At 36.8% G+C, this 17,677-nt stretch overlaps 1 protein-coding gene across 8 annotated transcripts in view; it reads left to right on the top strand.

Annotated features, from left to right (window-relative positions):
- Positions 1–17,677, top strand: part of Zcchc2 (zinc finger CCHC-type containing 2) — a 63,184-nt gene that overhangs the window by 5,045 nt on the left and 40,462 nt on the right. For 7 of the 8 annotated variants that reach the window (XR_002387331.2, XR_015443226.1, XM_021239290.2 and 4 more), the window contains exons 2-4: positions 10,490–10,601; positions 13,643–13,719; positions 15,863–15,934. Coding sequence is in view for 6 of the 8 variants with exons in the window: in XM_021239290.2 (XP_021094949.2) it covers positions 10,490–10,601; positions 13,643–13,719; positions 15,863–15,934 (261 nt within the window). In the remaining 2 variants the exon portion in view is untranslated. The remainder of the gene's footprint in view (positions 1–10,489; positions 10,602–13,642; positions 13,720–15,862; positions 15,935–17,677) is intronic. The other variant, XM_087191746.1, reaches the window with a different exon arrangement.

Below are 17,677 nucleotides of genomic sequence, written 5' to 3'. Positions count from 1 at the left end.
TTGAATTCATAGAAGCAACCATGATCCTTATTAAAATTAGTAAAATTAGTAGAAGACAAAAACTCACAGAATCATTACTTTTTCATAGAATAGGTAAAATAGAATAGGTAAATTGTACTGATACACCGAATATTTCCACTCATTTTTGCCATACATATAGTATATTAGCAGTGCTGGGCCTGAAAAACAAATTCAGGTACTTCAGGAAAACTTGAATGTACACATGCCAACTAGAATCCAAGAGCAGTTTCGTAAAATAAGAGGGAAAAGTAAGTTGTCTAGATTTTTGCCATTGGGCACTAAAAAGATATTTTTTAAGTGTCTTTAAAAAAGAATAGTTCTAATAGTCAGTGTAACAAATACCTTTATTTAACTTGTTGGCCATTACTAGAATATCTAATAAGGTGAATGGTGATGTTGGAGCAATGGGCCCTGCCTGAGCTTTCCTCACTTAAAAGTTGGGAGTGATAACAGTCTTTATAAGTATTTGAATTGCTAGGATATAGTGAACGAGTACTCTTAGAAAGTACTCTTAGAATAATATCTCTCATAGAGTTGTCATTAAACATTGGAAATTTTAGGTAGAAGAGCAGCTTTGTATGGAAGGTGGTATGGGAGTGAGTATAGCCTCTCACAGATTTAAGTAGGAAGCCAGAATAGCCATCTTTTTCTTTTATGGGAAATTTTAGATTGTTTGGGCTGCAGCAAAAAATAAAAGAGCAGTTCAGTTATAATAGACTTTGGGAGGAGACTTCTTATTAGAATGTTAGAGTTAAGTGGTGCTTATTTTAGTAGCAAGTAATCACTGGTATTCAATATTCTTCCCCAGGTACATTTTTCTGTACAATAATTTTTTCAGGTAAGGGATATGGGGGCGGCGGGGAGACCTCATGCCGTGGACCTGTGGGATGGGCTAACCAAGTTCTTTTCCTCAGGTAACTAAGATATGTCTGTATGGTGTAGGTATATATGCATTTTTCTTTACCACTTTTGATTTTCTTTGTGGGAAGGGATGAGGGAAGTGTGTTGGAGAGGTTTTGAAGAGGTCCTGAAGAGTGATGGCCTTGTTTAGTGGAATACTTTTTGGAGGTTTAAATTCCAGCCCTGCTGCTAGCTCTGTAATATTTAACTAGACCACTTAAATCTCTGACCTTCAGTATTCTCTATAAGATAGAGACAGTAACTTCCTTTGAGGTCCTGGTAATCGAATTAATAAGGTTGCAAAATACTGTAATTCAAACTTATCTTGAACTTCTGTTCTTAGTTCAGAGTAGTGCTCAGTAAAGTTTTTTTTTGTTTTGTTTTGTTTTTTGTACCAGGGATTGAACTCAGGACCGTGTGCTTGTGAGGCAGGTGGTGGCACCAAGCTAAATCCCCAGCCTCAATAAGATTTTCTTTTCTGTTAAGACATAATCTTGTTTTCAGGAATGTAGGGTCTGGGGCCTTTTTGTCCATTTGTTAGCTTGTGTTTCTACTTAATGAAAGTCCACGTGGTAGAGTATTTTATATAATGTTCTTAATTGCCATAGCTTAGGTACATTGAAGTTCAGGAAGGACAGGTAATTGAAAACATAGTATTTGAGGCTTATCATTTTTCTTAATACTTACGTTGTTTAAAAAAAAAAAAAGTCTGTTAAGCTGGTTGTGGTGGCACACATCTGTAATCCCAGCACTCGAGAGGCTGAGGCAGGAGGATTGCTTTGAGTTCAAGGCCAGCCTGGACTACATAGTGAGACCTTGTCTCAAAAAAAAAAAAAAAAAGGTCCATTAAAAACCAAAAGGAAGTAACTTTCTGGATTATATATTCTTATTTTGTGTATTTGAAGGTGGGTATGGCAAAAGTACATGTTTGTTTGGGTTATCATTAATTCCCTTATAACTATAAACTACTTAAATCTTTATCCAGTTTTCACATTTAACTATGAAATTATTCTATAACTTAAATCTGTTTTGCAGTTTTAAGTTATTAATTCTTTTGTTTAGAGCACAGACTGGAATTCATGCATATTTAAGGAACATTTAATATTTTTTAATATAGAGGTTATTAAGTTGGCTAATTTTTAGCTAATTTAATAATTCTTGAGAAATGCTGTGGGGTTTTTTTGTTTGTTTTTTTTAGAAAAACAAGAAAAGGACTTGCTCTACTCTCAAACCACACTGGGCTTTGATATTATTGGTTATATTTTTCATTGTGGAGGATTGGTGTAACAGTACTTCTTTTACTTACAAAGAATTCTTTGTCAAAAAAGCCACCTTCATCCAGGAACTTTTTTTGGTTCCTGTCTAAGTAAACAGTTGGGGTAGAAGGGAAGTGCTTCATTTGGTGTTTATATTACAGGTGGTAGAGTGCTGGGCCCTTGGTAATTACTCCATTTCCTTCTGTTACTGTGCTTCAGGGAATATTTGACCTTTAATTCCCTCCTACACATCTTAGTTCATTAAAAGTGTTTGATGTTCTTTCAAGAAGTAGTTCATTTAAGATCAATTTTAGGTTTTGAAAAGATCACTTTCCAAGCTTAACTGCCTAGTTTAAGATAAAGATACCATCCTCATCTAGTTTATATAACTGTTATGAATATGAATCCAATAAAGTACATGAAAATTCTAGGTAAACATGAGTGAAGTACATGTATTATTCAATGTTATTAGCACAATTTGGTTGTGGTAAAGGAACAGGAATAGAGACATAAGAAGAGATAATGGAGGTTGGGCTACAGAGACCCTTGAAGGTCAGATTAAGGGGATAAGTTGTCCACAAGTTGAAGCCAGTGAAAACATTTTGTGTGTGCATGGCTATGGTATATATCTTCCTGAAGGTGCACTGTCACTTTAAACTTAATCTGTAAAAAAAGACCACATCATTGATTGCTTAAAAATCTTCCAGACTCAAAAGTTCTCTCAGTGGTACCATTGTACTAGTCACCCTGATTGCTTGATTACTTTAATGCTCTTCTCCCCTTATATCCTGATTCTGACCTTTCCTTGTCTTGCCGACACTGTTCTCTTTGGGGACTTTATTCCTAGACAATTATAGTAATTGCCTGATTTCCTGATTCCTGTGTTTTCAGCGTTCCCACTGCTTGCATTTTGGATACTACTACCAGATCCACTTTCCTTAATCAATATTTAATCATATTAACATTTTCTTCTAGTGACGGAACGACCCTAGCCTCTAACAAGTCTTTGACTCAAAGTCCCATTTTCCCACTATATCTTTATGTACCTTGTCTTTCCTTAAGGCCGGGTTCATGCCATCACCCTTTATGTGATGACCTTTGGAGTTGTCCCCTGGAAGTTTTGTAAGATTCCTTGCCAACTCTGAATACCAATAGCACATACATTCTTTGGGACTTTAGGGACTTCTGTAATTCTTTGTATTATTTTTAATATATAAAATTCCCCACTAGATTTTTAAGTTTCCCAAAGGGAACTGAAGCTTTTTAAATATACCTCCAAAATATATCAATATAATAAATTGCCTTAAGATTAAGTATGTCAGGTAGTTTTTTTTTCTGAGCCTTATTTTGAATTGTGCTTATCTAGATACATTATAAAAATATTTGCTACTATACAGCATAGTGACAGAATTTCTTGAAAATAATAAAGCGAATGTTTCTTTAGAGAAGAGTTGGAACAATGTAGATTTGAATTGAGTCTTCAATGGAGCAATGCTGAATAGTTGAACACTTTCAAAACCAGACTGTATTCCCTCAAGAAAGCTTTTGTCTTTGGGGTGCATTAATTGATGTAAACCTGGCAGTGATGCTTTGATAAGATGGAAGAGTCAGAAATTACAGACTTTTATTGTATATATAGCTATATATATTGTATATATATGTATGGGGGTCCTCCAGTGTCTGACCTTCAGCTTAAAATTGGCTTTGAGATGATGGTGGGAGTCAGATGTGGAGTTGGAGTGTTTCTTTGCTTGTGGCTAGAAAGTTAAAAACTTTGGTTACTGAAGTGAGCACTCTCAGAAGTATGTATAGTGGAATTTTTGTTTTCTTGTTAGATTCCCACAGTATGACTGGTTTTTTTTTTTTTTTTGGTACCGGGGATTGAACTCAGGACCTTGCACTTGTGAGGCAGGTGCGGTGCCACTGAGCCAAATCCCTGGCCCAGTTTTTTTTTTTTTTTTTTTGGTTAGTGGTCCTGTAGGAGACAGTATGATCATGTGTGGACTAAATGCTGTTGTGTTTGGGAGCACTTCCTTGAGAAGAGGCCACCCACATTCAAAGAGGTTGCCTAATGAAATTGTGAACTTTGGGAAAGTGGTTTGCCAAGTCATAATGCAGTGTTACCCAACACTAACCAGTTTATATCTCTCTTACTGTCATGGGTCCTTGTTAAACTCTATACGCTTAAATTTGTACATGTTCTAAGAACGTTTCTGCAGTGAAGGTGAAGGCTATGGCTTGGCTGCAGTAGCTAAAAGGCTTGGCAGTGCCTGGGATGTTCAGCTTGCTTCCTGCCAAGGACCCCTTGGCTTCATTGCTCTTATCTCACACGGCAAAATTGTGAAGAAGAAGGCAGTGAGAAAGCACATGTGGGCTGGAGAGGAGGTACATGCTTCTCTAGGTATTTATGCTCATGGGTGTGTTTTTGTGTCTCTTTACTCAAAAACATCCTGGTGTAGGGATTGCTGCCCAGGGATTTAGCAAGTCCTGGGTTTGCTTTCCTCATTCTTTTCCCTTTGTGAAAAAAGAGCTCTTGGGTGAAAGAAGGCTTTCCCTTTGCAAGAGCAAAGAGATAGAAAACACAGATGCTGGTGCTAAAGGAGCGTTAATCTGTGCTAGGAAGCCTTTGGCACTACCTTTGAGAGTACCGTACCTTTGCTGTTGTGCAGCCCACCGTAGACTATCTTTACCAGTCCCCCTGTCGACTAACAGATGGTGCTGTTTAGGTTGAAGCAGCAGAAGCATGAAGAGAGTTTTACATGAAAAACATCAAGGCCAATTTTTGCATGAAAATTGCATCCCTCATTTCTCTTTCATTCTCTGCTTCCTTTCACATAGACTTCTTAATTGTGCAACCTACAAGTTTAGTTCTCCAACAAAGATAATGACATCAAAATTTTTAATTTTTAATTAGTAATAATCACATAAAGTTCCCAGAAAATACATAGTGATAGTGATGCCTCCTCCATCTTGTTCTACTCATCCAGTTCTGCATAGGCAACCCTTGTTTGTTCACAGATGTGGAGAGTGAGTTGTTATTGCAGTGGCCATGTCTTATCTGTGTGCTGTGTTGGCAGAGTATATGCAGATTCAGTAAATTATCCTCTGCCAGCCATTCAGTAGCTGGAGTACATTTTACATTTACCCAAGTTTTAAGATAGCTAATCTTGCCACTTTCTTCTTGCTTGATCTAAACCTTATATTCATATTTCTAGTTAAACCAAGCAAATACATAGGGAGTCCATGATCATAGCAGAAATCTCCGTCATGCCTTTTCTGAGATGTTGATTCTTCGCTCTTTCTCTTCTCTGAACTGCTGTGTCGATTTTGTTGTTCTGGCACAATTTTATTACGTTACTAGGCATCATTCTCTTTCCAGAACTTGCCTTTTTTACCACATGCCAAGGCATTAAGAGTTGAGACGCTACGGTTGAGTTGTGCTATTTCATTGAGAAGAGATTGGACAAACTTCTGCCACATCTTGATTAAATCCCTGATTTATTCCACAAATGGGAATCTTAGTAGAGAAAGTGGATGTAATAATACCTCTCTGTACAATTCTATTAAACCAGTAGTTCTCAGATTTTATGGTACCTTTCCTCTACTGAAAGAAAAGAAAGCTTATGTCACATGTGAAGGGAGAGACCTCATTACTGACGGCCATTCACTGCTGGGTCTAGTAAATATCATAATTCTGATCTCTGTAGGTCATGTGTGGAATTTATAAGTAGCTTCTAAACTTGGAATAGTCTTTTGGTGGTATTAGGGATTGAACCCAGGGCCTTTGTATTGAGCTACATCCTAGCCCTTTCTTTCTTTCTTTCTTTCTTTCTTTCTTTCTTTCTTTCTTTCTTTCTTTCTTTCTTTTTTTTTTTTTTTTAACATGAGACAGGATATTGCTAAATTGCCCTGGTTAGGCTTAAACTTACAGTCCTCCTACCTCAGCTTCCCAGAGTTTTGGAATTATAGACATGTGACACTGTGCCTGGCTTGTCTGAGTTGTTTTATAGAATTGGTACATGCTGAGACTGGGGGACAAAAACAGTTACGAACTTAGGACCTTGGATAGAAACTCACACTCCATTTTTCTCAGCTTATTAAACAAAGGATTTTCTTGGTTGTTAAATTGTGTTCTTAAAGTTAACTTAGACCTTGAAAATGTGATTTTTTTTTTATTGCAAAGCAAACTTTTTGAAGAATGATTGCTTTAGTGTAATGCTTGTGTGGGCAGTATGATCATTTAAATTTTTTATTATGCTAAAACATACACAATATAAAATTTGGTGTTACCCCTTTTGGGATGTACAATTCAGTAGCATTGAGTACATTCATCTTTTTTTTCTTTTTTGTTACCAGGGATCGAACTCAAGACCCTGTGCTTTCAAGGCAGGTGGCAGAACCACTGAGCCAAACCCCTGGCCCGAGTACATTCATCTTATTGTGCAACTATCACCACCATTCATCTCTAGTAGAACTTTTCTATCCCATACTGTAACTCTGTAAAACATTAAACAACTCCTTATTTTCATCTCCTTCAGCCCATGATAACCATTGCAGTGTACCCTTGACTTATGAACTCAATTCGTTTGCAAGGGCTGGTTGTAACTCAAATTGGTTGTAAGTCAAGAATATTTTTCCCATGAGAAATAATGGAAATACTCATAATGCATTCCAGGCCTCCCAAAGCACCCCTTAACTATCCTTTTCATAATAAAAAAGGGTTGTATAATGTGCGTAATTTACTGGAATCACCAATAATTTTCCTAATGTCACCAAAAAGTTATAAAATGTGCCTAGTTTACCAGAAACAACAATTTCACACTGTACTCACCATTCAAGTTAACACCTCTGCCTTCCAGGAAGGGAGGATGAAATGAAAGGTGGTTATTGTTTGGAAGAAGAGTCCCCTTCCTAAGAACATCAGGAATCTGGCTCTCTGATGTCCATCGTCTCCTTGGGAGAGTCTGTCCACTAGGACCTGCTTCTGACTAGGGTCAGCCTTTTCAGAACTAAAAACTGGTGTAAGGTCTGTTTCTATCTTTTCTTTAACACTGTTCTGTAGTGTGACATGAACATTGTATTAAGCAAGTGAATGCAATGATTGGCGTTTTGTCTTTCTGGGTAGGTCCTCTCTACAAATGTTTGTAGCTCTGTCCTTTTTTCAGAATTTCCTGTATTTCAGAGGAACTTTGCTGCACTGATTGCTGATACTCCCCCCTCCTCTTCAGAAGGCTCCTCAGCTGCTGTTCTCTGTTGCTCAGCCAGAACTTGCTGAGGTTCCTCTGTAGACAATTCCTTTGAGTGTTCCCTCATGAGTTTCTCAACATCACCACTGTCTATCTGCAAGCCAGTAGACTCTGCAATAGTGACAGTGTCATCAACCACAGGGTCAGTTGAAGGCTCAGGCTCCTCTACACAGCCTTCAAAGTCTCTCGTGTTTAATTTTAGGCCATAACTTTCTTCCAGGCATATCTCAGTGTCCTTAGAGAGACATTGGCCTAGAATTTCTCAGTTGACCCCACAAAGGAAAGACTGGCATTTAGGTTGTAACTCAGGACCTTGGTCATAAGTTAAAACTAAAATTCCAGTTGTAACCCAAGTTGTTCATATGTAAGGCCAGTCCTAACTCGAGGGTCCACTGTATTCTTTTTTAAAATTTTTTTTATGAATTTAACTAGGTGTCTTAGTTTTTTTGTTGCTGAGACAAAGTACCTAATACCCAAAGTTAAAGGAGGAAAGGTTTGTTTGGCTCATAGTTTGTACAAGTTTCAGGTCATAGTTGGTTGGCTCCAAGGCAGGGTGGCATGGGAGAGAGGCATTGCAGAGGAGAAACAGTTCATGGAACACAGAAGGCAGCAAGTGACAACCAGAGACCCTTTTTCTGCCCCTTATATTTTATCCAGGCTACCCATCCTTAGGGCAGGTAGCATTCACACCTGGGGTGGGGCAGCCTTAATCCTTGTATCGCACCATGAATCCATTCTAGCATCACACATCTTCCATCTAGCCACCAGCTTTGACAACATGAGGTTTTGGGGATATACCTACATACAAGCCATAACACTAGGTGACTTATATAAGTGAAATCATAAAATATTTCCCCTTTTGTGTCTGACTTATTTTGCTTAGCCTACCGTGCTGAAGGTTCATCTGTGTCACAGTATGTCCTTTTTAAGCCTAATACACAATTTATGTCTATACCATATTTTATCTGTTTATCAGTGGACATTTATTTCCTCTTTGTATTATAAATAATGCTGCTATGAACAATAGTGTTGGTTACTTGTTCAAGTCCTTACTTGCACTTTGAGTATATATCTAGAATCAGAATTGCAGTAATTCTATGTTTAATTTTTTTGAGGAACTGTTATACTGTCTTACACAGTGGTTGCACCATTTTATATTCCCACCATCAGTGCACTGGGTTCCAATGATTCGTGTCTCCACACCTTCAACAGCACTTGTTTCTGTTTTTGCTTTTGGTTTTAGATAATCATCATGATGTTTGTGAGGTAATATCTCATATAGTTTTCATTTGCATCTCTCTAATGAAAATTATTTTTCATTTTATATTTGAAAATTTATGAACCTTTAAATTTATGAACCATATGAGTAATGTAGAAAGATACTCTGCGTTTGCTTGAAATGCTTGATCTATTCAGTAAGCTTCTAGTTAACACAACTATTTGAGAAGAACTGAGTAAGCTTCTAGTTAACACAACTATTTGAGAAGAACTGACTTTTCCTTTTCCTTCTCTTTCACTTCTTTCCTTCATTCCTCCTGTTCCCTTCCTTCTTCCCTCCCCAGGCCTTTACATATGCTAAGCAGGCACTCTGCCCTGAGTTTTGCCCTCAGTTTTATGTGTCTTTCGTGTTTTTTTAAAAGTACTTATTGCAGGGCTGGGGATTTAGCTCAGTGGCATCATGCCTGCCTTGCAAACGCAAGGTCCTGAGTTTGATCTCCAGTACCAAAAAAAAAAAGCACTTATTGCAGTGTTGAATTTTTGAAAAGCAGAATCTTAGTCAAATTTGGTCTTACTGCTTCATAATGAAAGATTATATAATCTGGGTTAGCATATACATACATGATTTGATAAAATAATTCATACTCATATTTTTAAAATCAGTAATATTCAAAGTTGGTAAATACCATTAGGCTAAACATTTTAGAACTTGTATGTTGATGGAAGAGGTCATTTAAATGGCTCTTTGTAGACAATCTTGGGTTTCTAAAAGACAGACTGTAATGTAAGGCTGATGCTTAGTTCCCAAGAATATCTAATATGGTGCTTTGTTCCCACAAGTAGAGCTGTCAAATGGCAGACCGTACTCGTTATCAGAGCAGGATGCATGATTGGGACAGCAATAAAATATCTTAAATGGAGATTTTGGGGAAGTTTTAAGTTTTTCAATTCATTTTATTTCTTTAAATAGTTAAAAAAAATGTATTATTTACTGCAGATTTATAGAATTGTAATTGGTTCTTGAAGCTAAGGTGATTTTGATATAAGTAGTATTTTGAGAGGTGAGCAGGAAATGGTGGAGGATGGGATATGACTTGTGATAGGAGACTGATACAAGGCTATTTTATATTTTTGCTTACCCAGTGGGTTATAACAATTGTACATGGTGGTAATTACTTCTGGAAAGTTATGTGATTTGCATGCTTTATTACTCCAAACAACTGATCTCTTAGGTATAAAACTCTAGTTCACTAATGATTGGCTGGGAAAACTCAGGTACTGTATAGGACACCAAGTTCCTGTTAGATGATTTAACTTTAATAGTAAACTCACCGTCCATCCATAGAATTATTTAGAAAGATTTGGCATGTATTGATGATATTTTTTGTAAAACTTTCCTAACATCTCTCTACACTGTCGCTAAAACCAAGCAGTGAATAAAAATTGTCTCATGATTAATGTAAAAAGTACAGATGCCGTTACCTTTGGAGTATTAGCATAAATTGTACTTTTTATTATATATGTCCTTTTGATTCTAGTTCACTGTGGTTTAGAATTGATAGCAACTCTGAATAGCAATATACAATTTTTTATGTTCCAAGACAGCTAGCTGGTAAATTAATTGATAGACTAGTACTGTTAAATGAAGATAAAACGTATGATACTTCTCCTTTTACTTGTAGCTCCGACATTCTGTGCCTTTCTGCTCTTAATGTATAGTCACTAATTTGATCTCTAAAAATTACTATTAAAATGATTATTAAAACTGCAGGACATTACTCTGGTTTATTTTTGTGAAATTTGTTACTCTGTGGTATAGATTAACATATCCCCCTCTTCCTCCTTTAGAGCAACTCTGCTCATGGTGATTACATGCAAAGTAATGAGACCAATTTAATAGAACAAGCCCCAATACCTCAGGATGAATCTACTGTGGCACCTCATAGAGCTCAACGAGAAGGTATGGTCCAACTATTTATTGTAAACCTAAAGCGGAGTACTGTTTACACTGGTTAACTCTTCACTCTTCACTCTTTTTTGGAGTGAAGTGATCCTACTGGTACTAGGTTTTGCTCAAAGCCAGACCTTCCAGTTCTATTCTCTACATTCTGGGCTCCTTCCTACTTTGCAGCCTTGGCTTGTTGTAACCTGCACTTCTCCATTCTGTCTTATAATCAGTTGTTTTTGGATCTGCCTTAAATGTAGTCAACTGGTTCCAGAGGGTAAAGATTTTATCCCATTCCCAAAGTATTCATAAAGCACTTCACCTTTACAATATGCTCCATGTCTACCAAAAAATAAGTTTCAGAGTTCACTGTAAGAGAATGAATAAATTGCTTACAAATCCATTTTTCCTGCAACAGTATGTTTTTAACATGTTCACAACAGGGCTGTAATTTGTATGTCTTGCTGCAGATGGCTTGAACCATTAATGGTGCATACATGACTATCCCATCAGTTGGGTTTTTATTAATTTTAATAGTAAAAAGACCAGTAAATTAGATCCATTTGTGCCACCAGTGGTACAAGCCACCTAATGCAGCAGTCATTCATGTACCACTGCTGGTTTAAGCCAGTGGGAACCTGTTATGGAGCCTGGGATGGAGGAATGAAAGCACAATGTCGTCTAAAAAGGTTGTGAGCTCAGATCTCTTCATATCTGGGGAGTCTTACTAGCCTTAGCCTGTATTGGGAGGAAATTTTTTTTTTTTTGAGATGTCTTGCTATGTAGTTCAGACTGGCCTTGGACTCACTGTGGAGCGCATGCTGGCCTCGAACTCATGGCAATCCTCCTGCCTCAGCCTCTCAAGTGCTAGCATTACAGGTGTGGGCCACCACGCCCAGCTCTGGGAGGAATATTGAGACTAAAAATGTGGGCTGCCACCAAGGCTCTAAAAGAGCCCAAAGAAACAATAAGCATCACATTCAGATATAACAACTCTGTATTTACGTCACTGTGTCTCCTTTTAGTCCCATCAGTAACCTTTTTGTGTAATATATTTTTCCTGGGTCTGAATATTTAATTAGGAAAAACATTTACATAATTACCATTTCTGTTCCAGATGATCACAGTACTCTTATTACTCCAATTAGACTACCTTAATCATAGATTTCAGCTGAATTTGTTGAATATATAAGTAACTAATGATCCTTTTGTTTTAATAAAGGTATTGAAAAACAGGTTATCAAAATGCTACCAATTAACTGTAAGGTAGTGTTATAGATGATTGTTCTTAAATTTCTCACTTAAAAAAATACCATGATACCTGTTGTTTTAATTTGTGAGTGTTAAGGTGCTCTCATTAGCCATTCTTTGCCATAAGCCAGTGGTGGCAAACCTGTGATACGTGTGCTGCGGCAGGCTGTGTCAGTGAAAGCTCTAAAAGGTTCACCGTCACTGCCATATGCTCTCCTATTGTGTCTTATGTTGATTTTGGTAGATAACAGAAGATATAACTTGAATTCCAGACTGAAGCTATAGCCATGTTCCCACGTAATGTAATGCCATCATGACATTTTCTGCTAAGCTACACTGAGATCTGACCCCCTCAAAAAACTTCAAAACCCAAGGTCCCCCACCCACCCTTACACCCAATGATTTTTATAGAGGCAGAGCTGCTTTATTTCTGAATATAGGTTAATTCAGGAGGTTTTTATTTAATACCATCATTCTTTTAAGTTAATATAACAGCTTTTGGAAACAACAAACATGCCCAGCCCTACTTCAGCATTTGTAATACTGCACAGGTCCAAGCATTCACATACTTTTCACTTGGCTTTTGGGGATTTTTTGTAATCCATGCATGGTGGTGTATGCCTGCAATCCCAGCACTCTACAGGCTGAGGCAGGAGGATTGCAGTGAGTTCGAGGCCATCCTGAGCTACATAGTGAGACCTTATCTCAAAAAAAAAAAACAGATTTTTTTTTTCTCTCTATCCTCAACATTTCTGACTCACAAAGGGGAGACTAGCCCCAGAAACAGGCCCCCAAACACTATATATTTTGAAAATTGGCATGAAGTGTTAATAATGATCTCCTCTTTTTTTCATTAGGAATGCCTGTTTCCTTGCATATTTCTGTATTTTGTGCTACATGCCTTTTCATTACCTACCTTTCATGGCCTACAATAATCTTCATTTTCTCTGTATTTTGTTAATACATATATTATTCTACATTTGTTTTAACTTCTTCCTCTAAAGCAAGATTGAATCCTCTTTTTCTTCCTCATCTCTTGCTCCCCTGAATCCAAAAAGAACCTACCTTGTTGTGTTGCATTACTTTCCTAGCCTCGTCTTCGGGACCTTTATTATACCCATTGTCAGCCTTTGATGTTACCTCCTTCACGATAAAGTATTATTTCTTCTGTTGATAGATAACCTGAGCAACAATCTGTTTTTCTTAAGTCCTTGTATTATATTCACTAGATTGGCTCTTTTCAAATTGACTTTTTTTCATTTTATTTCCTAAGGTGATACTTTTCACCAAAAGGGGTATAAAATGAGTAGTTGAGTTTGTACATTTGTTTACGTCATGAATAAACTGATTAGTTGAATTTAGGTTAACTGTTTCTAAGTTTAATGTTATTTATGTCCACTGTTTTATTTTTGTAATTGTGAAGAATTTTGCTGCAGTGAACCTTCATCATTTTAATCTTCAGTTTGTATTATTTACCATTGTATGATATTAAGGGTCACATGTGCAAAAAATTTAATTTCCAATTAAAATTTTTTGTCAGCCTGTTATATTACTTTTAAGTAGTTTTAAAAATAAAACATTTTCTAGTTTACACCTAGTGTGTATAAACGTGTCAAATGCATACCGAAATAAATTACTGTATGGATGCATGGCACATTGCTGTGCTTCTGTTTTAATGATTTAAGGCCAGTCATAAAGATAAATAGCTTAATTACTAAGCATTTGTCAAATTATTAGTTGCTTTGGGTAGCTGAATTGTCTGTCTAGTGTCTGAACCATAAGTCAGTGTGTGTTTTTTCTTTCAGCTGTACACATTGAGAAGATAATGTTGAAAGGAGTCCAGAAAAAAAGGGCTGACAAATATTGGGAGTACACTTTCAAAGTAAGCTATTCTCACCCACAAAAGATAATCTCAGATACCCTGTTAAGTGATCTTTGGAAGAACTTAATGCCAGGCAGGTTTGCTAATTTAAAGAAAAATATTTATATATATAGTTTTTAATTAATGGATTGTGCTGTTTTCCTGTATATACACAGCATAGTTTGCCCAGTTTTTTTATAAAGCTGTATCACAATAAAATTACTCTGACAATTTTATTATAAAGAAATGAAAGCCTTAGATTTAAGGAAATAATTAAAAGTAGAACCAAAGATTTTCATCATTATTTTTTAAATTAAGACCACAGGTCCATCTTTTCTGGCATTTTTTTTCCCTGACATTTTTCTTTCCTCTCCTTTCTCTGATGCTTTTCCTCCCTGCTTTGTTGCTTTGATTCTTACCTGTAGTATTTCTCTGTTACTTGTGCTTTAATTACCTGTCTCATTAACCATGGAGCCCAGCTCTGTTTCTGTTACTGCCAGAATGAGATTTTCCAGGACTCCTTTGTGTCTGTTCACTATGACATGGAATCCTTATCCACACCTTCTTGATTCTTCCCTGTTGGGGCTTCACTGTAGTGCCCTTTCTCCTAAGGTTGATTACAGGTGAGGCCATGAGAATGAGGCCATGTTTCTATGCTGCTTTGCTTCGGTTCCTCAAAGGCAGTGCTTGCCAAATTTTAGCTGTACCTTCTCCTGGAGTCACTTCTAAGCCTCTAATAGAGTGTTTCCTCCTTCATCTGAGGTCTTCTACAGATACTACACTTTCACAGGTCCTTCCAGTAGATTAATACCATGTAGATCGCAGGAGCCTTCATCCTTTGCCATCCCAGCTTGTTTGACTTATTCAGTACATTTGTTGAATGAATTTCAAAGCCCTAGCTTCTACTTTGAGGGAAGAATATCCTCTATTTTCAGGTTTTTCAGTCCTAATCTCGGCGTGTCTCATTTATGGCATGTGTTCACTATTAGTGTACAGTGCTCAGGCATGCTGGTTCTTCCTTTGTTGGTGGAGCTCACAGCTTGTTCCTTCCTTAAGGCCTTACTGCATCTCACCCTATACCAAGGCATAGCTAACAATCACCACAGATAACCCCTTCTCAGAGGGCCTTCTATTTTTGTTTCAGACCTATTCATCTTTGAAGCACTAAAACACTGAAGGTAATTCTTCCATTTTGGTTTGTGTCTCCAGCACTGGGTTGTGAACTCAGCCAGCAGACTTTATTTTGTCTGTTCCTATATCCTCTGATAAGGGTCAAAACAGTGCCTACCACAAGTAGCTGCTCAACAAACAATTGAATATTTAAAAACATTTAAGAAATGTGTATCAGTCAAAAAGACTGTTTCAAGGGTTACTAAGTAAAATTTCTTAGGTTTTTTTAAGTATGTTATTAATTATGATACAATTAATTATTAAGGCTTAGATATTAGCAGCACTCAAATATTTATTTAGCTAAGATATGTAGAGCAGAAATTAGTACCTAGACCACAACTGAGTCCACAGAGTTAAAAGTGTCAAGAAGGTTAAGCAGCACTAAGTAAGTTCCAGTTCTGACTCTTGTGCTTCCTTAGGTCATACCTTGGTAAGTTCACCTTTCTGAGCTTTAGTTTCTTCATCTGAAAATGAAGGTAATCATACCTGCCCCAAACATCTTACTAGGATTTTAAAGATCTGAGATGAAGACGAAATCTCTTTATTAAGACTTCCTAAAATAAGAAATTATACTACTAGAGAAGGGTGGTATGGTCTAATTATTTTTCTTAATGTATTTTAAGTTTCAGGAAATAGAACTATAATTTTATCTTTGGCATACATAGATTACGCTATCAGAGTATCATTTTAGAGTCCTATAATATTACCCCAAAAGCCAGAGAAACATTTCCTTTTAGAAAAATTACCAAAACACTCACATTTTAAGACTGTTTATTTTTAAAAGTGCAATTTGAAAGGAGTTATTATTAGAAAACTTTTGAGTAGCATGTCAGTGTACAATTGAACAACTTTGAAGAAATGACAGTGCTGATGAACTTTATATTTCTGTTTTAATAAAATTTAAGTAAGGCCCTTTGTTTTACACATGGCTTTTTTCTAGGCAGTTGATGTGTAAGCAATAACCATTACAATATGTGTGTTTTTTTTAAATCAGGTAAATTGGTCTGATCTTTCAGTCACAACAGTAACAAAAACCCACCAAGAACTACAGGAATTTCTACTGAAGGTAAAATTATAGATTTTTTGTTAAAATAATTTTTGCATAATATCAGAGTCTAGAAACGTCAATGTCAAAATAAAAGTAAAACACATAGATAAAGGCTGGCTCCAGACTCTGAAGGAATATAAACTGTAAAGATGTCATGTTTCCTCAATATAAGTTTTCTTGCCTTACGTTGAACTCAACATAAAATCATGAAGGAGTTTCCACATCTTAAAAAAATGGAACCTTATTCCTTACAAAGATGTAGATTGTTGGTGGCTGCTTGCAAGGGCCACTTCCCCTGAGAGAGTGTGTCTGCAAAATGAGTTGGGACCTGTTTTCATATGGTACCTAAAAACTGTTCAGCTCTCTGTGAGCTTCCCTTAAATCTTGCTGCATCATCTTCCTTCTTTGAGTTCTAGCTCCTCCAGCCCTACTCCTTCCTATATGATAAAATCTTCAAACTATGGGCTATAAGAAGATAATAGAAACATACAAATTTACAGAGGAGAAAGGTATCTCAGGATCATTTATTTAAACCCTCACCTGTTTCTTTTATTAGACTGTGTTAAAAATAATATAAGTAGAGATAAATGATCAATAAATTACTATTTCTCAATAAGCTTTTTTTTTTGGTGGTGGTGGTGTTGGTACTGGGAATTGAACCTAGGATTTTCACAGAGTTGCTCAGTTGCCCAGCCAGGGCTCAAACTTGCAGTCCTCATACCTCTGCCTGCCAGAGTGCTGGGATTGCAGGCTGGTACCACCACATCCAGCTTAATTATTAATAGGGCGATAAAGCAGAAAGTCTAGAAAGAAGAAACATTCTCAACTCAGTTACTAAGTTTTGGATAAAAGTATAGTTAGTGAACCTATAGCATCTGAAATTTTCAGGCTAGTGCTGGTTTTTAAGTTGTCCGCTTATCACGTGTTTTTTTTTTTTTGAGTTTATTGGTACATTTAGGTATACCTTATAATCACATTCATCATTGAGAATTTGTACCTGCACATGGTATATCTTGTTTCTTATTTTTCTCCCATTCCCCTACCCTCCCTTCAACCCCTCCACCCTTCCTTATATACGTAAGCTTTGTTTTCATTTTTTCCTTCTTACCTTCAATTTTTTTCTTTCCCTTCTTTCCTTTCCCCTGGCCCCCCTCCCTTGTTCCCCTTTCCCTTTGAACATTTTCTTCCTACTTCACAATATCTATTATACATTTTGGTCCTCATTTACACCTTCAGTTTCTCACACCAGAGAAACAATTTGGTATTTACACATGTATTTCCTACTTAATTTCACTTATGAGTATGGCCTCAAGGTGCATCCATTTAGCTATGAATGTCTCATTTATCTTTTTTTATGGCTGAGTAGTACTCCATTTTATATTTTTTTTAAAAACCCACATCTTCTTTATACACTCACCAGTTACGGGGTTTTGGGCTGTTTCCAAGATTTAGCTATTGCAAACTGCCACTATAAACGTGGGTGTACATCATATCACTGAGGTATGATGCTTTTAGTTCTTTCGGATACATATCCAGCAGGGGAATAGCAGGGTCAAATGAGACCTGTAATCCTAGTTTTTGAGGAATCTCCTCATTGATATCCACAGTCTACACTCCCACCAACAGTGGAGAAAGGTTCCTTTTTCCCCACAGCCCCGCCAGCATTTGTTATTGGTTGATTTACTGATAGCAGCCATTCTTCCTGGAGTGAGGTAGAATCTGAGCATTGTTTTCATCTGCATTTCTCGAATGACCAGTGAT

This window comes from Heterocephalus glaber, unplaced genomic scaffold (genome assembly GCF_053883595.1).
Source record: "Heterocephalus glaber isolate CG9 unplaced genomic scaffold, H.glaber_assembly_v1.0 deba00000331, whole genome shotgun sequence".
NCBI classification, from domain to species: domain Eukaryota; kingdom Metazoa; phylum Chordata; class Mammalia; order Rodentia; family Bathyergidae; genus Heterocephalus; species Heterocephalus glaber.
The sequence above is the reverse complement of the archived record's forward strand: the minus strand, read 5'-3'. Positions and strand labels throughout refer to the sequence as shown.